The following is a 25,949-nucleotide window of genomic DNA, read 5'->3' as shown; positions in this document are numbered from 1 at the left end:
TTAAAGATCTCATTGTAAGATATTTTCCTAACAGAGCACTTCGCTCCCAAACTGCAGGTTTACTTGTTGTTCCCAGAGTTTCTAAAAGTAGAATGGGAGGTAGAGCCTTCAGTTATCAGGCCCCTAAAAGCAGAATGGGAGGTAGAGCCTTCAGTTATCAGGCCCCTCTCTTGTGGAATAAGCTGCCAGTAAATGTCCGGGAAGCAGACACCCTTTCCACTTTTAAGATTAGGCTTAAAACTTTCCTTTTTGATAAAGCTTAAAGTTAGGGATGGCTCAGGTAATCCTGAAACATGGTAGAGTTTGGTGGAGTGCGGTAAATTCAAAAACAACACGAGAGGAAAAAAGTGAAATAAGGTTTAACATCATCACTAGAGTGTAGAAGGTAGGTAGAAAAGTAACTTACGGAGAGTAGAGTGGGGGATATCGGCCGCCGGCCTGTACAGGTCCGGTAGCGATATCCTAGCGCTACTTTTGGTAAGCGGGTGTAAAATGGAGGGGGATAAAGAGAGCTGTAACAATACGGAGATGAGTGAAGAGGAGTTTGAGATTGATAAAGAGGGGGGTGAGTGGGAGCAAGTAGGGAGAGGAGGAAGGGGTAAAGGGGAAAGTGGGAGAAAGAGAAAGAAAGAAGATAAAGATAGCGTAGAAGACACGGAGAGTGAGGGACAGGAAGATGAGGAAAGGAATAGGAAGAAGGGAAACCTTAATGTTGTAGTGAGATTTGAAGGTGAAGGGGGAGTTTAAAAAAATGGATCCATTAAAAATTACAAAAATAATCAGAACACAAGTAGGAGAAGTCAAATACGCTAAAGTGTTAGGAGATGGAAACTTGCTAATCGGGTGCAACACAGATACACAAGTGGAAAAAGCTCGGAAAATGGTGAGTGTAGGAAAAATGAAAGTTACAAAAACGGTGAGAGTTGGAGAGCAGAGAAGTTTTGGATGTAAGGGAGTGATAACAGGGGTTCCCCTTGGAATCAGTATGAAAGTTGTAATAGAAAACATGAGAGTAAGAAATACAACAGTTAAAGATGTTAAAAGAATGACAAGAGGGCCTGAGAAAAAAGAATCAGAAACAGTGGTTATAGAATTCGATGCAAAAACGATCCCAAAAGGAATGTATTTTGGATTTGTAAAGTATAGTGTTAGAGAATTTGTCCCAAAACCAATGAGGTGCTTTAACTGTCAAGAGTACGGACATATTGCTAGCAGGTGCACAGGGAAAAGAAGGTGTGCAAGGTGTGGAGGGGACCATGAAGATGGGAAATGTGGGACAGGTGTGAAACCAAAATGCTGTAACTGTGGAGGAGAACATAGTGTAGCATACTGGGGATGTGAGGCTATGAAGAAAGAGATAACAGTGCAGCGGATGAAAGTGAATGAGAAAATATCGTATGCTGAAGCTGCCAGGAGAGCGGGAAAGGAGAATGATAAGCAGAAGCATAGAGAGAAACAAGTGGTGACGGATATTAAATAAATAAGGTCTAGAATAGATTACGGTTGTGTGGGATATGGATCGGCAGCAAAATCAGTCCTCTCACAATTAGATATAATCCAAGTCAGAGCAGTAAGAACTTGTCTCGGAGCAATAAAAACAGCACCAATATGTTCACTACAGGTTGAAGCAGGAGAAATGCCACTAGGGCTCAGAAGAAAACAGCTAATAGCCAACTACTGGATAAATTTAAAAGGACACAAAGAAGAACATCCAGCAAAGACAGTTCTGTAGATGTGCTGGGAAAAGGGGAAGGAGGAAAAAACGAGTTTTGGGTGGGTCAGTGAGGGTTTAGCAGAACAACTAAAAATACAACATGTGGAATTCAGCCCAACAGTTCTATGGACAGTAATACCAAAATGGATGCTACAAGAAACAAATGTAGACTTAAACATGTGGAACATCAAGGAAAGAAATAAAACAGCAGATCTAGTGCAGGAAGTTTATAACTATGTGGAGGAAAAATATGGAGAATATGTGTATATATATACAGATGGGTCCAAAGAACAGGCAACAGGAGTAACAGCAGCAGCAATGGTGGTTCCCATTTATAATAAGACAATTTCAAAAAGAACATCGGATCATTTAAGTATATATGCAGTAGAATTATGTGCAATATTGATAGCAATTGAATGGATGGAGGTGAGGGATAGGAGAATAGTTATATGTAGCGATTCATTTTCATCCCTCTTAAGTATTACAAGCACTCCACTCCACTCCATTACATTAGCTCCATTAGCATCTATTGTCATGTGTTGTGTTGACCTCACAAGCTGCAATTGCCATGCTGCACATATGCAAACTGTGGAAAACACCACACATCCCCCTTTAAATGTCAGAGTGATGCATAACATAATAGTGTTGAATCTGGTCTAAACAGTGTCAAGCCTACATTTTCTGATGAACACCTTTGCACATTTGTTAACTCATAACCAATGTGTTCCCTTTCAGTTCTTTTTATGAAAGGGGTTCTCGACCAGTCTTTAGAGGGTTTATGTCCTGAGGTCCGTTTCACAAAGCAGGTTTAGTGAATACTCTGAGTTTATTAACCCTGAAATGAGGGAAACTCTGAGTTTTCCCTTTCACAAAGGGAGGTAACTCAAACCAGAGAAAGAGGGGTAACTCTTTCCTGTTTCAGAGAGAGTGATAACTTAAGCTGTCAGTTACCATAGTAACAGACTCTATGAACCTAACCTGGTCGGGACCAGATTTTTCTCAGTAAACCCTGAGTTTCTCTCTGTCTCCGCCCTCTTTCAGCCACACTCATATTTCCTTCAGTGTTTAAAATAGATACCCAAGCCCTATTACACTATCATGTTGGTGATAGTGCCTAATCTGTTCACTCTTATTAAGGAAAACCAGCTTTTGAACACATTTCTATTATAATCTTACACAATACTTAAATTATCCTGCATTATACATCTGACTTTTAAAACGTATACAGGTCTGGCATACTCTCTTCCTTTTATAGCACCTGCTCCCCCTCTATCTCTGCTCCTCTTCTTGCTGCTTGGCCCAAAGATGAGCTTGGTTTGGCTCAGCCTTTTCCATCCTATCCTGTTTTCCCTTTAGAGAAGAATATAAAAAACTGGACTATCTCACTCACCTGCACCTTAATGCTAACATCAATTATATTGTTAATATTGTACATTTTTACACTTATATTTTAATACCCTACACTCAACACTTTTTTACTGAAGCATTTTTCTTATTTTGTGTGGAATTATTGTGCCAAGGTTTTTTTTTTATTTGACATATTTATATTTAAATTCTTATCCTTAATTTAAGAAAATTGCACTACACATTGCACTATCCTCTCCTCTTAGCCTTTGATAGTGGACTTGTTTCTGTGCTTGTCCTGTTGGATTACTTTATACATGCTTCCATTAGGTAACATTATCAGACAGCATGGCATAAATTTCCATTGTTATGCTGATGATACTCAGCTGTACTTATCTATGAAACCAGATGAAACCAACAGGTTGGTCAGACTACAAGCCTGTCTTAAAGACATAAAGACCTGGATGACTCAGAACTGTCTGCTTTTAAATTCAGACAAAACTGAAGTTGTTCTCTTTGGACCCGAGCGCTTCAGGGAGAAATTGTCTAGTTATATAGTTACTCTAGATGGTATTTCCTTGGCTTCTAGTTCTACAGTGAGGAACCTTGGAGTTATTTTTGACCAGAATTTATCATTTGACGCACATATAAAACTGGTTTCTAGGACTTCCTTCTTTCACCTTCGTAATATTGCTAAAATCAGGAACATCCTGTCTCAGGGTGATGCAGAGAAACTAGTTCATGCATTTGTTACTTCAAGATTGGACTACTGTAATTCTTTATTATCGGGCTGTCCCACATATTCTCTGAAAAGCCTCCAGCTGATCCAAAATGCTGCAGCCAGAGTTCTGATGAGAACTAACAGGAGAGATCATGTTTCTCCAGTTTTAGCTTCTCTTCATTGGCTCCCTGTTAAATTCAGAATAGAATTTAAGATTCTTCTCCTCACATATAAAGTTCTTAATGACAGAGCTCCATCACATCTTAAAGATCTCATTGTAAGATATTTTCCTAACAGAGCACTTCGCTCCCAAACTGCAGGTTTACTTGTTGTTCCCAGAGTTTCTAAAAGTAGAATGGGAGGTAGAGCCTTCAGTTATCAGGCCCCTCTCTTGTGGAATAAGCTGCCAGTAAATGTCCGGGAAGCAGACACCCTTTCCACTTTTAAGATTAGGCTTAAAACTTTCCTTTTTGATAAAGCTTAAAGTTAGGGATGGCTCAGGTGATCCTGAAACATGGTAGAGTTTGGTGGAGTGCGGTAAATTCAAAAACAACACGAGAGGAAAAAAGTGAAATGAGGAGTGTTTAACATCATCACTAGAGTATAGAAGGTAGGTAGAAAAGTAACTTACGGAGAGTAGAGTGGGGGATATCGGCCGCCGGCCTGTACAGGTCCGGTAGCGATGTCCTAGCTCTACTTTTGGTAAGCGGGTGTAAAATGGAGGGGGATAAAGAGAGCTGTAACAATACGGAGATGAGTGAAGAGGAGTTTGAGATTGATAAAGAGGGTGGTGAATGGGAGCAAGTAGGGAGAGGAGGAAGGGGTAAAGAGGAAAGTGGGAGAAAGAGAAAGAAAGAAGATAAAGATAGCGTAGAAGACACGGAGAGTGAGGGACAGGAAGATGAGGAAAGGAATAGGAAGAAGGGAAACTTTAATGTAGTGGTGAGATTTGAAGGTGAAGGGGGAGTTAAAAAATGGATCCATTAAAAATTACAAAAATAATCAGAACACAAGTAAGAGAGGTCAAATACGCTAAAGTGTTAGGAGATGGAAACTTGCTAATCGGGTGCAACACAGATACACAAGTGGAAAAAGCTCGGAAAATGGTGAGTGTAGGAAAAATGAAAGTTACAAAAACGGTGAGAGTTGGAGAGCAGAGAAGTTTTGGATGGAAGGGAGTGATAACAGGGGTTCCCCTTGGAATCAGTATGAAAGTTGTAATAGAAAACCTGAGAGTAAGAAATACGACAGTTAAAGATGTTAAAAGAATGACAAGAGGGCCTGAGAAAAAAGAATCAGAAACAGTGGTTATAGAATTTGATGCAAAAACGATCCCAAAAGAAATTTATTTTGGTTTTGTAAAATATAGTGTTAGAGAATTTGTCCCAAAACCAATGAGGTGCTTTAACTGTCAAGAGTACGGACATATTGCTAGCAGGTGCACAGGGAAAAGAAGGTGTGCAAGGTGTGGAGGGGACCATGAAGATGGGAAATGTGGGACAGGTGTGAAACCAAAATGCTGTAACTGTGGAGGAGAACATAGTGTAGCATACTGGGGATGTGAGGCTATGAAGAAAGAGATAACAGTGCAGCGGATGAAAGTGAATGAGAAAATATCATATGCTGAAGCTGCCAGGAGAGCGGGAAAGGAGAATGATAAGCAGAAGCATAGAGAGAAACAAGTGGTGACGGATATTAAATAAATAAGGTCTAGAATAGATTACGGTTGTGTGGGATATGGATCGGCAGCAAAATCAGTCCTCTCACAATTAGATATAATCCAAGTCAGAGCATTAAGAACTTGTCTCGGAGCAATAAAAACAGCACCAATATGTTCACTACAGGTTGAAGCAGGAGAAATGCCACTAGGGCTCAGAAGAAAACAGCTGATAGCCAACTACTGGATAAATTTAAAAGGACACAAAGAAGAACATCCAGCAAAGAGAGTTCTGTAGATGTGCTGGGAAAAGGGGAAGGAGGAAAAAACGAGTTTTGGGTGGGTCAGTGAGGGTTTAGCAGAACAACTAAAAATACAACATGTGGAATTCAGCCCAACAGTTCTATGGACAGTAATACCAAAATGGATGCTACAAGAAACAAATGTAGACTTAAACATGTGGAACATCAAGGAAAGAAATAAAACAGCAGATCTAGTGCAGGAATTTTATAACTATGTGGAGGAAAAATATGGAGAATATGTGTATATATATACAGATGGGTCCAAAGAACAGGCAACAGGAGTAACAGCAGCAGCAATGGTGGTTCCCATTTATAATAAGACAATTTCAAAAAGAACATCAGATCATTTAAGTATATATGCAGTAGAATTATGTGCAATATTGATAGCAATTGAATGGATGGAGGTGAGGGATAGGAGAATAGTTATATGTAGCGATTCATTTTCATCCCTCTTAAGTATTACAAGCGGAACAGCAAAAACACATCAGGAAATTTTATATGAAATACAGTTAAAAACATCCAGGTTAATGCAACAGGGGAGGGAAATAGTGTTCATGTGGGTACCAGCTCATGTAGGAATAAAAGGAAATGAAAAAGCAGACAAAGCTGCTAAGGATGCAGTAAAGAAAGAGGTGGAAATGAAAGTAAAATGAACAAAAACAGAAGGGAAAAGTTTAGTATGGAAAGAAATAAACAATCAGTGGAATCAATATTGGAAGAATCAGGAAAAAGGAAGACATTTATATAAATTACAAAGTGTAGCAGGAGAGGCAGGGTGTTATGGACAGAACAGAACAGAACAAGTAATTATTAGCAGGATAAGAATAGGTCATTGTAAACTGAATAATACACTTAAGATAATGGGGAAACATCCAACTGGGCAGTGTAGCTGTGGGGAGAAGGAAACAGTGGAACATGTGTTGATAGCATGTCCCAGATATGGAAGGGAGAGGGAAATAATGAAGATAGGGCTGCAGAGGGCAGGAATAACAGAATATAATTTGAAAAACATAGTAGAATCTGCTAAGTCTAAAGAAGGGAGGAGAATAACAATACGATTCTTGGTAAATACTGGAATAATTAAAAGAATATAGAAAAGAAGAAATAAGGGGAAAAAAAGAGAAATTTAGTCCAGTAGATGGCGGCATATGCAACACCAAGGATGCCAGCTGCCATTAAACATCAAAGAAGAAGAAGAAGAACATAGCTGTGCAATGTTGATAGCTAGTTTAAACTGGCGTCATTGTAACTGAACTCATCTGAAGCCGAACCGAAAGGGAGGAACTATGTTTGAAAACTTCAGAGAGAAACTTCACCTGGTCCAGCAGGACTTCTCCTCGGGGTTCGTAGCTTTTTTAAAAAAAATTGATTTTCCTTTGCGAAGCATCACCTTGCTTTTTATCAACTTAGGTTGTGACGAACTCCTCGATTTAACAAAATATTATATGTTGGTTTCGACAGCTGAGCTGGACCATGACTTCTTATTTCTTAACGTGTACACTTTACCTTAACTGATGAAGACACAACCACCGAACTGGTACAAGCACTAGCTTTGGCTAAAGCTGCAGCCCTTATCTCATTAGTAAACAGAAATTTAGTTTTTTGGCGCCTTGTGGCTTTTAGAAACCTTTTAGTGGTTTCTAAAAGCAGTGTAGTAGTGGTTGAAGTTATTGTCAGTGCGTTTTTTAACCACTAAAAGGCTGGGTTCGTCATGTTAACGAGTTGTTATTGCTGTCAGCTGATGGTCATGTGATGAAACGTCAGCGGGTCAGAGTCATGTCTGCTCCGAGTAGCGTCTCAGCTCAGATTATCTGAGCTCACAGGACTGACAGTCATGGGAAATGATGATTAGAAAGTCAAGTTTCTCCCGTTACTATGTGTAAGGAGCCGGTCTTCTAAAATAACTGACTTAGACCCTATGACAAGCTTATTTATATTCTACAATTCACGACAGTTCACATTTCAAAACATATAAATCTAATATGCTGAACAAAGACTGACATAACCACACACATACCAACATTACAAAGGATAGAATAGGTTCACACAAACAAACTGTGTAAACAGGACCTCAGATCAACAGAGATCTGGACCACAGTGACTGAAAGCATCTTTGCAGATTTGGATCTGATTCTGGGAACTGAAGACCTGCATCTGATTGACAGATCTGACTGGGTTATACACATTGAACAACAATTATTTGCTCACTATTATTTAGGGCCTAAAACTCAGGTAGGAGCATGTTGGACAGTGTTCTGCTGCACGTTGTGGACCTTAGAAACCCATGTCACAGTGCGGTGCATTATGAGGCATCGCCACCACAGTATGAAGGCACAAATGCTGCTGATTATTGATTATAGATGAAAATAAACTTTAATTTAGTTAACAAACATGTGGAAAGTTGAAGTGCAGCAGGGAGGAAGGTATGGTATGGTAGAGATTTGTTTTGGTGGTTGCTGGTTTCCTGTTTTGGCCTAAGCCAAAACACTAAGCTACCTTGATGTGGTCAGTAGAAACAAAGATGAGCAGACATGATAAATAGGGAGTCTTCTTTGTGGTGTTTCAGTGTGTGAAACAAGTTATCCTATCATAGGAGCCAAAACACAAATGTATTAATCATGACACTATTCCCTTGCTGGTAAAAGTGCTGTTTTGGTGATTGATGGTTTCCAGGGGCCTCATGCACAAAAAAGTGGCGTACACTCTTTTTCACGTCAACAATCAGATGCATCAAGAGTGAAATGAGCGTGGAAATGTGCGGTGCCTCACGCCAACTGCAGGGCTGGCTTTTGCACTTTTCTACAGCTGTTGATTCTTTGGTGACACTTAGAGGTGATGTTGGGAAACTGTTATAATGAATAAATGTGAAAACAATTAATCCTCAGACTGAGTGATGTGCACATCTGAGACATAAGAACAACTAACACTGATGAACAATTTACACACCCATGTGTCTGCACTGAAATAAATTTGGAGTGACATTTACTTAAAAAAAAGTTTTTCCACACAGAAAGTGCTTGTCATCTTTACTCAGGCTATTTCTAAGTAATATTTACTTACTGGAACCAGTTGTTTTTAGTAAATTGCACTGGCAATACTCACCTATAGATTGAAACTTTCACTCAGATTACCATTGTTCTAATTACAAAACCCAAGCACCGTTGCTGATGTTTCTTCATTATAGTCTATGTAATTATTAAGTAATATTTATTATGAATGTATTAGTTGATATGAATTGTATTGAGTAAATGTTTTACTGTTCTATTAAATAATAATTCAATATTTTCCAAAGAAAAATATTTGCAGCTTAAGAGATGTTTGGAAGACATTATTTATTTCACATTTGAAATGGCATAGATATATTTAAGATATCTACTTAACATTATAACCACAAACACATGGCCATAGAACTTCTTGCTAGCAAATTTCAAAAGCGTGCATATACATAGAGTACATGCATAAAGGGAGTTCAGAGACCGTTATAAGGCTCAAAAGTAAAGCAGTGTAGAATTTGAAAAATTTAATGCGAAATGGCAAAGCACCGACTGAGTTCAGGACTGATACTTCAGCATACAAACAAATACCGTGTTACAGTTGACTTTTCCCTTCCAATTCTGTAATTCCATCAATTGGGCTCTATTCCAAACTGCATTCTCCATGGATTTTATAGGCAGAAGTTCATTGAGGAAGATCTCATGTTGTGGCACCTGAAACATACAAATGAAACATCTCAAACTGCCACACATAAAGAAATGATGTGGCAAATTAAAAACCTAATCATTACTAATATGTGGAGTCTAAATTAGGAGTCAGAAGGTCCTATGTTCTGTAAAAAAAAAAAAAAAGAGGATTATCTATATGCTTTTCAACTAATTTCTACTAACTCAAGGACGTACATTGAGTTAGTAGCGTTAGATTAGTACCTTTTTTTGTAATATTACCTGTATGGCCAGGTGTATTGTTTTTGTTGGACAAAGTATTTACTACTGTGCATATAAAGGCTCCTCATGCTCTTAAAGACTGCTGTGACTAACTGTTCAAGTCTAAAAGGAAAACAGAAATATAATGACAAGAAGCAGTGACTCACTTTCCATAGTGATATGGTGACAATTTCATCAAACAACAGAAAGTTTCTATATGATAAGTATATAACTAAAAACTTAACCTGCTGGTGTACGTGATGTGACATTATTGTTACTCTACAGTTTACAAGTTATTGAAAGTAGTTTGTAATAGATTTAATAAGAATAAGCAAAAACATTTCTCCAAATTGATAGTATAGTATACAGAAATCAATAGATATGCAATATTATGTTTCTGAATCTACCATGCATAAAATGTACCTTTTGAATAAATTAGATTTTGCTTTAATGTTGCCATTTCCAGACGGTCCCTGAACACCACACTCGCAGCCGACTACACACAGACCAATGCATTTCTCCAGCACAGTTATGGCTTCCACGGAGTCGGGCGTGCTACCCATACTGACCCGCGCACACTGTCCATGGACGTTTGAGGTTTCATACTCCAGCGTACCGTGTCAGCTCGGTGTCACATTTAAAACGGGTCGATGTGAACACTTGAATGCAACCAAGTGGTGTAGACTGCGCAGTCGTCCGCATCAAGTACGCATAGAGCACCGGTGCGAAAACCTTTTTACAGAAATGATTTCAAACTAGACCGTGATAGTTTTATTGTGTTCACAAATACACATATACAATCATAAATGAACTCCAGTCTATTGTATCAGTATCAACGATTGAAAATTTCAAAGGATTTCAACTTCACTGAGGATGCCTCACTTTTTCTGTTCAGGACTGCTGAATGAGAAGCATCTGAGTGACTTAAAATTGACGTTTTGTAAAATCAACTGTAAGTCGTTTTATTCACCCCGTGAGCTTGCTTCATTCATTCTGGTCGGCAGGGCCGGCTCTGGGCATAGGCGAACCTATGAGGGAGCTGGCCAACCGATTGGGACTGTGCCAGTTGACCCTGAGCCGAGCCGAGCCGAGCCATGCCAGCCGAGTGGGACGGAATGATCCACCTCTCTGCCAGGTATATCAAATTCCCATACAATGCAGGCCAACATTGCAGCACAATTTGCAGTGAGAGCCGGTTTGCCTAATGGAATCAGAGCTATCAACTGCACACACGTTGCTATAAAAGCACCACCACATGATGAATTTGTACATTTCAACAGGAAACCTTTTCATTTGATCAATGCACAGATCATATGTGATACGCAAATGCAATTAACCAACATTGTGGTGAGGTGGCCTGGTTCAGTGCACAATGCATACATTCAGCATTGTAACCCATAATTGCGCCGACTCTCTGTTCAAACAGAGTGGGCCCCTCTTCTCCTGTCCCCCCCGCCTGTTTTGGCCACACTTTGGCGGTGGGCAGCCAGTCTCTGCTTCACATCCACCTTAATATCGGACCACTTGTTTTTCACCTCTGCACTTCTGTGACCCCACGGCACTGACAGCCTCACACACGCTCTCCCACCCACTCCTCTTGCATTTGTTGCTTATGTCTGAGGACAGCGTGCCAAAGAGCACATTTTTGCACGCTTCCACTTCAGAAAGTAGCACCACCATTTCGCTTTCCGTGAAGTTGTCTTTTTTTCGTCTCTTACTCATTCTTTTTTTCTTTATTTTCTGATCGTGCAGAGAGGGGAATCGCAGGTGGAGGGCTTATTTAAATATGATTTGCATATTTAAGTAGGGTCGTGGACAGGGAGAAGTCGGTCACTCCGACATGTGCGCTCAGTTCCACGTTGATTGGGATGTACAAAGGACATGTGCTTGGATTCATGCGTACGCACAGATTCATACATCCGGATATTTTTGTACGTTGGAGGGCATTTTGGTTTGAGCGTACGCCATGTTTCAGTAGGAAATTCACGCAAGTCTTTGTACATGAGGCCCTTGCTGTCTAAGCAGCAGCCATGATATTCCCCAAAAGCTAAGGAAAGGAGCTCCAATGCTTCCCTTCTTTATGAAAATTAGGTGATACCAAATCCCACGATTTCCTGCAATTTTCAAGGCGATGCTCAATTAATTTCATCCAGTTGTACTTATTGGGATTTGTGTGGATAAATATGAGAACAGGACAGTATTTGAGCAGCCTGTGACAACACTATATCTCACTTTTTAGATTTTTTAGCTCTTTCTTAATATCAAACCTAAATAATGAATTTATTTGATTTAGTCTCTTTTATGATATGTATTCATGAGATAATCTTCTGTAATAATGTGATAAGATTGGATCAGACAAAGTGTTTTTTGTAAGATATTGATTGAACAGCTGTAGTTTCACTGCTGCACACCCACATCACAGCTGGCTGTCAGTGTGGATGAATTCTCATACCGCAGTTTCCTAAGTCCTACAGAATTTCTCCTTTCACCATCTTTCATTAACCGAACGTAAGTGGAAGAAAGACAGGCTACATGTTTGGCATTCTGAGGGACAGTCGTAACGACTATTAAAAAGCTGTTAAAGAGGCCAAATGTCAATATTTGTCAACTGTCATTTCCACCAGCTGTAATTGCCCTCAGATGTTATTTAACACTAGTCAATCCAATACAAACCCATCCAATAACTTTCTGCAATGAGTTTTTGTTTTACTTTATTGAAAAAGTAGCCTCTGTTAGACAGACTATTGGTAATGCAGCTATTGTTACTGATGTGTGTCTTTCTGCTGTCACTTCTGCTGTGTTTAATGTGTTTGAGCCAGTGTCTCTGTCCCTTCTGCTTGAAGTGGTCTACTGGGACCACGTCATCCACACGCCCCCCTGCAGCACAGTTTATTCACTCCGTGCTCTGTGGCAGTCGGCTAACTTCACATGTAGTTTGCTGCTGATAGTTTTGTGCAACATGGCAGGATATTTATCAGATTTAGACGACCATGACCACTACGCAGCCCACAACTCTGAATTCACTGGAGAACCAACATGAAAGCACAGCTAAGATATAAAACAAATTAAAAAGAAACTAAATATGACCACAAGTAAACTTAAAGTAACTTATAAACAAGGCTAATGGCAGCCAATATATGTCTGGTGTGTGTAGCTGCCCATGTGAGTGTGCCTGGGAGTTTAATCAAGGTCTTAATGGAAGTCACCAATCATCAGTACACCTTTGCCTTCCCTGATGAGACATGTTAAAATGTCTGCTGGGAAACGGGTCCCTCTTTTATTCTCTCACCCCACGTAGCCTGTCATAATTTCAAATAGACCATGAAAGAAACCAGGATTCTGAGAACAACCTTCAGTTGGGTTTAATTCAGTTCAGTGATACTTTATTTATCCCTCAATGGAATTCTATCACTGAAGTGTAAATTATTATCAGAGATGGATAAGAAAATAAACTTAAAATCAGAGGCCTACCAGCAAAGAGAGGTGTGGGAGAAATCCTCAAGTCTCCGTCAGTGGGTTGGGGTTGTTTTGTAGCTTGGCAACAACTTAGCTGATGATGTCACACACTGTATCAGCAGATAACACAGGTGAACTCTCTCAGCAGACAACATGGACAGAAACTCACAGCCAACAGTTCAACATCTGGGGTGCAGAGACGCTCCTTCTCAGTGACACGTCCAGGATTCCACCATCTGTTGTTAACCAGCTCTGTAATCCTACTCCTTTATTTTTGCCACTCTGTCTGCAGTCTCTGTTTTTGCTTCTTAAAGCTGAGCAGAGAGCTGCTGGAGTTGTTCTGCTGCCAGGTGTCAATGAAAAAGAATTATTGTCTTCCTGATATTTGCGCTGTGTCCTTAATGGAGTTTCAGTCTCCAGTCTTCCAGCTTTATATTATTATATAAAAGAATTACAGTTATACCATTAATGAATCAGTTAGCACTCCGCTTGGACATTTAAGTGTGTTTATTTTGTATTAAGAGACAACCAAGAAAACCAAACCGTTACCAGAACCCAGCAGTGTGTCTTTATCTGGAATGGAAGGTAGCCTCTGAGCTGAGTTTGTGTGACTTGGTTCAGCACCCCACCTACTTTTGCTCATGGTTTTACTTCATGCCTCTTAAAGCTGCATGGAAATGTGCTCCATTTTGGTAAATGGCCCAATGATGTGTTTTCACTTGGCGTGTAACATGTGTCATGCTACTGTGCAACTGTTCTACATCTTTAAATGATAACTTCTTCCTCATGTCCTCTCCCTATTCTGCTTTTCTGTGCCACCCTGGCTTCAGCTTGAAGACTCTAGGAGACGTATCCAGAGACACCAAAATGAGGAGGAGATCTAGGTGATCAGAAAACTCTGTGGTTGTGTGTATAAATGTGTGTGTGCAGACAATAATATTTAAGTCTATCAAACTAAGCATTATCATTTCTCGTGGACACAGGTGGTTTTGTTTAGATGAAAGTGTTTTAACAAGGGTTCTAATGTGCAGGACTGCACAGTTCCATAAATGTGTCACAAAGCAACCTTGATTAAACCTTTGAGTTGAGACATCCTTGTTCTCTCATAAACATAAGTTGTGACTTTGCTCAGTTTTATCAAACCAGAAATCTAACCATTGCAGCTTAAGGTTTGAGGAGACGAGCTTCTTCTGTCGGTGAATTATTAAATGAATGAATATATTATTATTAATTAATAGATAGTAAATTTGAGGGCTCCAACCCTCAAATGTTATATTTACATTTGTTCTTTACACTACATGATTTGTAAGGGGATATTATACGTCTGGTTTAATTGAAAATGTTGAAACCTTTCTCTTGTTCAGGTTTGAAGAATACCTTCCTCATTTAAGTGCTGGGCTGGAAATCCTAAGCAGGTCTCTCACACTCACCCACACACACACACACGCACGTTTGTTGATGTCAAAGGTGTGTGTCTGTATTTGTTTCTGTAAAAAGTGCCCCCTAATCTCTTACCCTACCCCTAACCGTCATTACTGAATGGATCCCAGTGGTTGGTATGCAGTCACTTAGTTAAGTCACTGCCACAATATTAAAACTTATGGAAATAAAGTGTTTCAATTTGTTTCTTAGGTATGAGGAGAGTTGGTTTCTGCTCCATAAAAAGACTAAAGACTGTGCTCAGGCAGCAGAGGTATGGAGTTTTTTTTTTCTGTCCTGCCTTGTTACAGATGCTACATGTCATATTTGAAGGTTTCAGGACAAATCCATCTTTTGTGTATTAGGTGGGTGTAGTTTTAGCAAACAAACAAATGTACCACTGATGTTTCCCCGACCTGCCGTATCTTCACTCGTTTGTTTACCTGCATTCAGTCAGTTCGCTATCGCTGCCACGTCTTTACGTTCCTCTGTGCTTTAAAGATAGAGATGGAAAACGTCTGAATATTTTCACACACACTTGCAATCGGAGGAGCAGTCACCAGAGTCCTTTTACTCTTTCATAAGTAAATAATCATGCAGTCATTGGCTGGCTAAAAGCGTTACTTGTTTTGAAACTACTTAAAAATGACAGAAGCCTAATGAATTTATGACAGTATATGATTTTTCATTTGTCAATATACCATTGGTAGCTGTGACAGTAAAAGTCCCAATTGGGTGGACATTTACAGCAGCTTTTCATATTTCTCCGTCTGACCTTGAGAGCTGTGTGTTTTGTTTTAGGCTTTAGACGGTGACATAGTGATGCTCTCAGCTCATTGGGAGAGACGAAGAGCAGCTCTGACACAGCTACAGGAACAGCTGCAAAGCTTGCCTGACTTTATCGGTGAACTTGATGCCATCACTGCTAACATAGGTATGCATTTATTTGAATTTTTCTTCAATGAATCCAGCCAACTTCATCTTTGAAATGATGCCAAAACATCAGGTTGAACAATTTAGTACATGTTACTTTATAATATCCTTATCTCAATAAGTACTCAGACTATATTTCACTGCACACAGTTTGAACCCCACAGATTTCATAGTTTGAAATGTCAGCATCATTTCATATATTGAGCTACATAAAATATGTGCTTTCCTATGGAAGCGAACCAGGCTTGCAACACATTTCAAAGGAAAAAAAAGCTTGGACGGGCCTAATTTTAATGAGCAAAGATGGGCAGAAAATCTCCAATTTGTCAACAAATTTGTGAAACAAATATATGAATAAATAACAAGAACAAACACTCCTGAATAAAATCGTTCTTACATAGAATCGTTTAGTAAGGCTACACCAGTAGGAATGACCTTCAGTGCCAATCCTGAAGAAGCTAAAGAAACCTCTGGCAGGAGACCAGTCTCCATGTTAATGATATATGGTTGGATTTTTCCTTTTCCAGCTCATTTGGAAGGTGACTTTGAGGAGATGGAAAGCAGACTGGTGTACCTGGAAACTCTGTGTTCTCAGTGTGAACAACAGTCTGTCAAAAAACATCATATGAACCAACTAGAAGCCTACAAGAAAAAGAAAAGGTATGATATGCTCACTATTTATTATTCAGTGATGTCATGCCGTTAGAGAAGATGTTTATTGTTTTTCCCCCCATTTAGTCTGTTTTATAGCCCAAGTCAAGCAGAAGTAAATCTATATTTTAAGTGTTCACTTCACAGAAACATTTATTAACCAGCCAAACATGAATGAATTAAACTATTATCAAGGAAATAAAACTAGGTCTGAGAATCATCAGAATGTGTGTGTACACCTGAGGACAGGTCTTAGACCAGCTCCTGTGGAGAACAAGGAGCCCCAGAAACAGCTGTATTTAGATTTCTGTTGATGTTTTACCAATCTATGTATCATATTAACTCTGTGTATTGATTTAATGACTTGTAACTAACTTCACAAAGAAGGAGGAGAGTGGCCAAGCTTGACGCTGTAGGTATGAGATACGAGGACAGGAGAGTGGGCAAGCTTGATGCTGTAGGTATGAGACACGAGGACAGGAGAGTGGGCAAGCTTGATGCTGTAGGTATGAGATACGAGGACAGGAGAGTGGGCAAGCTTGATGCTGTAGGTATGAGACACGAGGACAGGAGAGTGGGCAAGCTTGATGCTGTAGGTATGAGACACGAGGACAGGAGAGTGGGCAAGCTTGATGCTGTAGGTATGAGACACGAGGACAGGAGAGTGGGCAAGCTTGATGCTGTAGGTATGAGACACGAGGACAGGAGAGTGGGCAAGCTTGATGCTGTAGGTATGAGATACGAGGACAGGAGAGTGAGCAAGCTTGATGCTGTAGGTATGAGACACGAGGACAGGAGAGTGGGCAAGCTTGATGCTGTAGGTATGAGACACGAGGACAGGAGAGTGGGCAAGCTTGATGCTGTAGGTATGAGACACGAGGACAGGAGAGTGGGCAAGCTTGATGCTGTAGGTATGAGACACGAGGACAGGAGAGTGGGCAAGCTTGATGCTGTAGGTATGAGATACGAGGACAGGAGAGTGGGCAAGCTTGATGCTGTAGGTATGAGATACGAGGACAGGAGAGTGGGCAAGCTTGATGCTGTAGGTATGAGACACGAGGACAGGAGAGTGGGCAAGCTTGATGCTGTAGGTATGAGACACGAGGACAGGAGAGTGGGCAAGCTTGATGCTGTAGGTATGAGATACGAGGACAGGAGAGTGGGCAAGCTTGATGCTGTAGGTATGAGACACGAGGACAGGAGAGTGGGCAAGCTTGATGCTGTAGGTATGAGACACGAGGACAGGAGAGTGGGCAAGCTTGATGCTGTAGGTATGAGACACGAGGACAGGAGAGGGGGCAAGCTTGATGCTGTAGGTATGAGACACGAGGACAGGAGAGTGGGCAAGCTTGATGCTGTAGGTATGAGACACGAGGACAGGAGAGTGAGCAAGCTTGATGCTGTAGGTATGAGACACGAGGACAGGAGAGTGGGCAAGCTTGATGCTGTAGGTATGAGACACGAGGACAGGAGAGTGGGCAAGCTTGATGCTGTAGGTATGAGACACGAGGACAGGAGAGTGGGCAAGCTTGATGCTGTAGGTATGAGACACGAGGACAGGAGAGTGGGCAAGCTTGATGCTGTAGGTATGAGACACGAGGACAGGAGAGTGGGCAAGCTTGATGCTGTAGGTATGAGACACGAGGACAGGAGAGTGGGCAAGCTTGATGCTGTAGGTATGAGACACGAGGACAGGAGAGTGGGCAAGCTTGATGCTGTAGGTATGAGACACGAGGACAGGAGAGTGGGCAAGCTTGATGCTGTAGGTATGAGACACGAGGACAGGAGAGTGGGCAAGCTTGATGCTGTAGGTATGAGACACGAGGACAGAAGAGTGGGCAAGCTTGATGCTGTAGGTATGAGACACGAGGACAGGAGAGTGGGCAAGCTTGATGCTGTAGGTATGAGACACGAGGACAGGAGAGTGGGCAAGCTTGATGCTGTAGGTATGAGACACGAGGACAGGAGAGTGGGCAAGCTTGATGCTGTAGGTATGAGACACGAGGACAGGAGAGTGGGCAAGCTTGATGCTGTAGGTATGAGACACGAGGACAGGAGAGTGGGCAAGCTTGATGCTGTAGGTATGAGACACGAGGACAGGAGAGTGGGCAAGCTTGATGCTGTAGGTATGAGACACGAGGACAGGAGAGTGGGCAAGCTTGATGCTGTAGGTATGAGACACGAGGACAGGAGAGTGGGCAAGCTTGATGCTGTAGGTATGAGACACGAGGACAGGAGAATGGGCAAGCTTGATGCTGTAGGTATGAGACACGAGGACAGGAGAGTGGGCAAGCTTGATGCTGTAGGTATGAGACACGAGGACAGGAGAGTGGGCAAGCTTGATGCTGTAGGTATGAGATACGAGGACAGGAGAATGGGCAAGCTTGATGCTGTAGGTATGAGACACGAGGACAGGAGAGTGGGCAAGCTTGATGCTGTAGGTATGAGACACGAGGACAGGAGAGTGGGCAAGCTTGATGCTGTAGGTATGAGACACGAGGACAGGAGAATGGGCAAGCTTGATGCTGTAGGTATGAGATACGAGGACAGGAGAATGGGCAAGCTTGAAGGATGCATACTCAGGAGAGTGGGGAAGGATGGAAAGATATGTAGACCTGGGATGAGCTCATGTTTTTTAAAAATGCTTGAAGACTAGACGATAGTTTTGAATATTGGGTCATAATAGTGTATTGAACTGGTGACCTGTCCAGGGTGTACCCCGCCTCTCACCCGATGACCACTGGGATAGGCTCCAGCCCCCCCCAACTGATGGATTAAGCGGGTATATAAAATGGATGGAATAGTGTATTGAACAAAGGGGAACTAATTAAAAAATAAATTGAAAGGGCAGTGATGAGGAGGGGCCGCTTAGCAAATAAAAGGTGAAGCCCAGAGACAAAGAATCAGTTTGCTCTGTCTCACTGCATGTTTAGCTAAATAAATGCACCATGCTTGAGCTTTGCGGTCTACAGAAGATTACTTTAGACTCCTCTTGTCTCTTGATTCTACATTTAGCACTGGTATAATAGAATACTATGTTTGAGTTTTGAACCTGCTTGCCAGGCTGACTGAGGTGACCAAGAGACAGGGATATAGAGAAAGTTTCTCTACACTCCAATGAACCACACTTAAGGGCTAAAGAGAGTTCAGATTGTTTTAACCAAACTGCTTTGATGTGAAATTACAAACTCACTGTGCAGATATTAAATATTTTGGTCACCATGCAGCTGTAGATATAGTTGCCGACTTTATAAAGAAAAAAAAAAGAATGGTGTAATTTACATTCCAGTGGCAGCTATGAAGGAGAGAGTCAAATAGGCTACAATGATCCTAATCCCAGGTGTCACGAGTCAAAGTTTGTAAAACTACCAAGTGAAAAATGAGTCGAGTGTTGGGGTTGATCTTGAATTCTTTATCACTGCAGCTCAGCACAAAATCAGTCCACCGAGCACCCACCAATTGTAGTTACTCTTCTACCTTTGGTTTCCTGAGTAGGTGCACATCACTCTGACCTTAGCCCTGCTAGGTTTTTACTAAATCAATCCACAATGCATGTCTCCTGTAAGTGTGTGCTTGTAGAGTCCTATAACAACTGCAATGCAAGATTATAATGCTTTGTTGTAGGCCTATTCATACCATTGGACTATTAGGGTCAGGGTCAGCTGTCACTCACCCTGCTGTGTAAACTGATGTTAGACCTGCCCTAAAAATCCTACACAGAAATTCATTAAAAAATGTAAGCTGTATTTCTCAGCCTTTCAACATGTTTTATTCACATATCGTCTAAAATCTCACAATTAGTTTTATTCAGACCTGTGGAACTTCCTGTTTCTTTATCACACTTGACTAGAAAATCCTACATGGAATGATAAACAAAAAATGAAGTGACACTGTCTATTAACTATCTTTTATTGGAATTTTGTCTGTTTTGCAACAGGAAGGAGGTGGAGTCACTAGAAGGTAAGTTGCTGTGTGTTTATCTTTCATGTCTGAAAGAGGCTTTAGTCACAATCCCTTCCCAACAACCACTACTAGCCTAAGTTATCTTTGACACCACCTTCTTAAAAGGAAGGGTCTAAAATTCCTTTATTTGGTCAAATTTTCAATAGTTTATAGTTGATTTTTGGTCCCAGATACTGTTGCTAGAAACGGTAACAGCCGATACTATCACTTATATCTGATCACAGGAACTATCTGAACCTTTGATTTTTCTTAAAAGCAGTATTTGCCTATTTATTATTTATAGCAATATTTTATGTTAAGTATACAATTCATGATGAGAAGGCATCATAGAATAGAATAGAAAAATATTTTATTCACCACCCAGTGGCGGAAATTCAATGTTCTGAAAAGGAAAAAATATAAAAGCAAGATGTGCAGATTATAACAAAATAACAATAAATTATGCTTGGGCAATAAAGTTAGTGTTTTTTTTCCTTTTCTTTTAATGTTATTTTCTATTTGGATGAAAACAAGGTGTTTCTCCAGTCTTTCTGAAGGTCGTTCAAAGTTTTTCTGTGGATATTGGCTGCCTTTTCTCTAATTTTCAATCCTTGTATCTGACCATTTTCAAAGGAAAGTGTTTTTTTTTTTCTTTGTTAAGCCACTTAACTCTGACCTATGAATCATTCAAACAGAAAAAAGGCTCCTAACTCAAGGGATGAACCAGTGTTGTGTCCACACATAACACAGCAGATATTTTACAGTTTAATAAAGAAAACACAGTTTGACAGACAGAAAATAGGATTTCTGCAGCAACAAGGTGATTCCCAAAGAGCTATTAGCTGAAAACTTGGCATATCTCAGCATGGTGTGCAGTGTGTCCTTAAAACATTTGAGGAAACTGGACAAGTGGAGGACAAAAGAAGAAGTGTCAGGCCTAAAAAACTATCTACAGCAGATGAACAGGATCTGAAAGTGATGTCCTTAAGAAAGAGGAAAAAATCCAGCTGTGACCTGACAGGACCTGAGAGATGCATCTGGACCTTCAGCTGATCCATCTACTGTTGGCCCAAGCCTCATCAGAAATGGTCTCCATGGAAGGGTGGCTGTCAAGAAGCCGTTCTTAAGGAAGGGAAACAGGGAGAAAAGGCTGAGCTGTGCCAAATGACACAAGAAGTGGACTGAAAATCAGTGGCAACAGGTCTTATGGAGGGATGAATCCTCCCCAGAGCCCGGACCTCAACATTATTGAAGCAGTGTGGGATCATCTGACAGAGAACGGAACAAAAGGCAGCCCACATCCAAAGAAGAGCTTTGGGATGTCCTTCAAGAGGTAAAAGAGGGAGAAGGTAAAAATAATGTTTCCTCTTGTTGTAGTGGAACTAAACTGTGAACATGCACAGAGGATGGCAGAACTGGAGCAGGTTATGCAACAAAAGTTAAGAGAACGACAGAAGGTCTATGAGGAAGCATTTAACCAAGATGTGGAGCAATATCTATCCACTGGATGCCTACAGCATAGAGGTAAGTTACTTATCAGTAATAACAGAAGTATAAACAGGACTTTAACACTAATGAGAGGGCAGTTGTTGTTAAAGCCATACTTGGTCCAATCCTTCCCAGTCATCACACTTTTAATAACATGCTGGCCTCAACAGTTCATCTATATTTATTCAGCTATAATTACTGTGTATCCGGTGGCAAAAGAAAGATCCATTTTTATTGTTTACGCACATAAAATCACAATTGCATCAATTATTGCTTCAAGGGATGCTTCATCAAACACAATCTCTAATTGTGTTTTTTGTTGTTTTTTTTTGCCAAAAGGTTTGGTAGCACATTTTGATGCTCTGCCATGCAGCAGATGGTAGTTTTAGGGAGCTAAGGTTGCTGGAACGTCAGAAGCAGAATAGGAAAGGAGGTGTATCACTTACACATTGGGCTGTTATGACACGCGTCACTCTTCCTGTGTGTTTGGCACAGATAAACACAAGAAAACAGGCGTTCTGTAAGACAAGAAATACATGCACAAACATAGGCAAGCATACCTATATCCATAGACACACACGGATGTGTAATTATGCAAATACAGTTATCAAGTGCCTGCCTGTGTTCACAGAAATAGTGATTTAGTTTAGAATGCAGACACACCTGCAACAGATCTCAGATCAGCAGGTGGTTTGTTCCTGAGAGCTGGGCCACCACAACTGAAAGCATCTTCAGCAGATTCAGGTTTACTTCTGGGAGCAGCTAAAAGTCCTGCACCAAATGACCTGAGAGAGACACGACTGGGCTACAGACAGTGAGCAGGTCAGACAATGCTCCCAAACCATTTGGAGCTTTGCTGACCAGAGATCATTTTAAAGGTATTTATCAGCTGAACAAGGAGCCATGAAGGGGAAGACTTCCGTATTTCAGTACATTCTTTCAGTGGTAGATGCTGTTATAAATCATGTAGCCTGATTCACTTCCATACAACCCAAATATTGTGTTCTGTCAACAGAACTCCACCGAGTGCATTCAACAAAGCCAGGTACAAGTCAGTCCACCTTTTACACATGCTACATTATCAGGGAATTTCCTTAGTAAATCCCCACTTGGATATATGGCGGTGAATGATTGGAATCACTGGCACAAAGCATGTATGATATCTCGGGGTCTTAGTTCGATCATGAATAACCCGATCTGATCCGATTTCTTGTCAGATTAAGGTGTCTACATGAACTTAATAACTCAATCTTATTGTAATTTAGCCATGAATCCGATCCGATGAGTGTTGCCTTTGCATGAAAATATGTTTGCCAAGTTAAGATAACTGAACTTTCTCTGTTTGTCATCTAGCTACATTACTATGAAGTAACATTACACATAGCTATCATTTAACAAAAGTCATCAGTACTTTTAGTGTAACCGTGTGTTTACAGGATCAGCAGGACCTGATGTTTGTATTCTGGATCAGATGACTGTTGCTAACATATCAGACCAGGAGGCCTTTGATGACTTCTTGAATTCCACTGGTGATAACATCAGTACTGGATCATCAGTGACGTCAGGTAACTCCAAATCATTTACCTTAACACATGAAAGACATTGTCTTCTGTTACACTATTCTTTCCACGTGCTGAAAGCTGTGTCTGTTGTCTTTTCACTACTTGGAAAAACATGAAAAAGGTGAATGATTCACTGGGAAGAGATTACCTTGTAGTTTTGTGCTGGTCACCGGTTCTGTGGCTGCCGAACACCAGGCTGGTTATAACTTGTAACTGCCAACTCCACAAATCTTTTCTCCAGGCAAAATGCTGTGTCTGGGGAGGAAAATAACATTTTCTGTGAGTTTTTATTATAATTATTAGTCATTCTAAAAATAATCATTGGCAATCCAACATATTTTTTTTAAATCACCCCACCCCACCCCTCTGGAAATGGATGGAGCCACTGCTGCAGTAGTCTGTCTCTTGTTTGAGTGAACCACACAAAACTCAGATGTGACTGACTGAACTCTTTAGTTGATCCTTATCCACTGACAGTAAAACTTTACTTACTCATTTGTCTTCCCCAATAGGTCCAGACCTTGCATCCTGTTCTTCTGAATCTTTGGACCAAGCTCCTCCTACAAACAACCAACAGTCCAACCAGATTGAAGGGTGGCAGAAAGAAGAAGTTGCCAGTGAAGAGAGTGATGAACAACAGGTGCAATCAGATGAGGAGGACGTACAACCAGATATGTCACTGGTTGGCCTGCAGGATGTTGGCACAGTCTGGGGCTCTGATGAGAGTGACTCATCTGGGTTAACTGACGGTCTCCCCACTGAAACTCACTGAATACTGAGATGTATAACTTCTGCTTCCCCTGGTTGTCTTGACACAGTTGAGACAGATCTCCAAAATGAAAGTCAGCAATTCTTTATGAAAAAGGCCGGTGATGTTCCTGCTTTTATTAATGTAAACATTTCTTTTTGCACCAGCTGATATGTCTCACCTCTCTTTCAGTAAAATATTTCTTTGTGCCACATTTACAAGAATTGTCCATGAAATTGCTAAAAAGCTCTTCCCTTGGTGCCACCTAGCAGAGCTGGAGCAGAGCTCATAAACTGGTTTTCTTCATGGCAGTTGTTGAAAACATGTCCTGTCACATTCTCATTTTGTATGGCTATCGACACAAATGTTTTGTTTGATAGACAAATAAACATGGCTGTTTTCCATCCATATCTAGTCGGTTATGAAAGCATCCATGGAACTACGCATGACCTCAATGACTCATCAGGTTTTTCATGAGGTTTTGTGGCTGTTTAGAACTTGTCAATATCCTTTAGTTCTGAAATCTGAGTTTTACGTCAAACGTTTATATTGTAGTGTGAGTTGGATCTCATTTTAGATCTTGTGGACAAACACTTTAAAACCAGCTTTCCAACTTTGTCGGACAGCCTGAAACAAATAGACTTGAGACTGTCATTGCAACGTTTGAATATACATGCTGTTCCAGGCTAACTTAGGATGCATGGCTTGATATCTGGCTTTATGCCAGGGCAGGGCTGCTTTCAAAGTAAATACAGTAGTTATGTATATTGAAAATGTTAATTCAATCATTTTTCTCTTGCATAGCAAGAACATGGCTGTATACATGGGTTAAATCAATACCCTTACACATTTTAAGGGTGGCCATGGCTCAGGTGAAAGGATGAAACTGACGTCGGGACATGTGGTCTTTACACGAAGCATGGACACAAATGCCCAAGAACCGGACTGTGACAGGTTCAGGAAGAAATCCGTTAAATGCCTTGAGTGATGAGAATATGAAAACAGATGCTATTTGTTCCATGATGACGCTGAATGCAACACGTTAGTGTAACTGCACCTTCTGGCAGCAGCAGTTGCTGCTATTTTAGTCATCTGCCCACTGAGTGTGGCTCCTGTGCTCCAGACCAGTTGCTCAGAGGTTCTGTCTTTGCTCTCATTCGCTGGCCTTGTGGTAACTGCACTTGTGTTACCTAACAGTCCAAATCCTACTTGTTTATATATGAAATACATTTAGTTTATTAGGCAGAGACATTAAATGAACACAAGTTGATGTAATCCTATCAAAACATAACCATTCTACTGAAAGATCAAGATCTTCTAACCTGAGAGACTTAAGAATGTGCATATCTTCAAGCTGTTGGAAACAAAATAAAACTTGTTATCCAAGTCTAAGGGCCATGTCGTAAATCGTAACCCTTAGAGGTGTCACTTACTGGTCACTATTAACTACAGTTCAACAACACACTCTCAGCCTAACAGAAAATGTATTAGAATTCATGGACAAATGATTAAAATTAGTAGTGTGTTTTTTTCTTTTTTATTTCATAAACAACACATTGATAGCTAACAAAAACATCCATGAGAGGGGAAGATAATACAATGTTGTGTGAGTGATTATGACAGTGGGTTAACTGTTTCAGCCATTTAGGAAACCACTTCTTTCAATTGATATTACCAGTACAGTTTAAACAGTTGACGAACATTAGAGCGCCACTGATTCAAGCTGCCCTCTCCCCCATGAGAGACTGAGAAATGTAGCCCATCTCTGCCCAGTTTTTCTGGAAACCCTCTGGTTTTAGCAGGTTTAAAAATGCTTCTGTTTTAGATTTTTATTGTAGTTTGCTCAGGTCGTAATGGGTTAAAAGGAGAAATACTACTAGTAGAAAATGTCTTACAGATTTGGGAAGACAAAAATGTACACATTATTCTGAACAGTCAGATTCAAGACTAAACAGAGACACACAATATGTTGTTTCTGCCCAATAGATTTGTTTATGAAGAAAATGCAATTTCAAAGCTTTTTTAAAAATGTACATTTCTGATTATTGAAATAAATGGGCTCAAATAAAAGAAATTCAATTCAGTTTTATTT

General features: G+C 40.5%; 1 protein-coding gene across 1 annotated transcript; it reads left to right on the top strand.

The window, feature by feature from the left end:
* Nucleotides 1-6,937: 6,937 nt before the first annotated feature.
* dtnbp1a (dystrobrevin binding protein 1a) lies at nucleotides 6,938-24,631 on the top strand. Its single transcript, XM_072395022.1, has 10 exons — nucleotides 6,938-7,080; nucleotides 13,945-13,998; nucleotides 14,479-14,529; nucleotides 14,747-14,807; nucleotides 15,335-15,467; nucleotides 15,994-16,126; nucleotides 20,055-20,077; nucleotides 21,437-21,583; nucleotides 22,984-23,112; nucleotides 23,622-24,631. The coding sequence occupies exons 1-10, from the start codon at nucleotides 7,025-7,027 to the stop codon at nucleotides 23,879-23,881; spliced, it is 1,047 nt and encodes a 348-aa protein (XP_072251123.1). The 5' UTR covers nucleotides 6,938-7,024; the 3' UTR covers nucleotides 23,882-24,631.
* The last annotated feature ends 1,318 nt before the right edge of the window (nucleotides 24,632-25,949 follow it).

This window comes from Leuresthes tenuis, unplaced genomic scaffold (genome assembly GCF_036924035.1).
Source record: "Leuresthes tenuis unplaced genomic scaffold, fLeuTen1.0.hap1 SCAF_10, whole genome shotgun sequence".
Classification (NCBI taxonomy): domain Eukaryota; kingdom Metazoa; phylum Chordata; class Actinopteri; order Atheriniformes; family Atherinopsidae; genus Leuresthes; species Leuresthes tenuis.
Note: the sequence above shows the minus strand (reverse complement) of the source record. Positions and strands in the feature narration are given on the sequence as shown.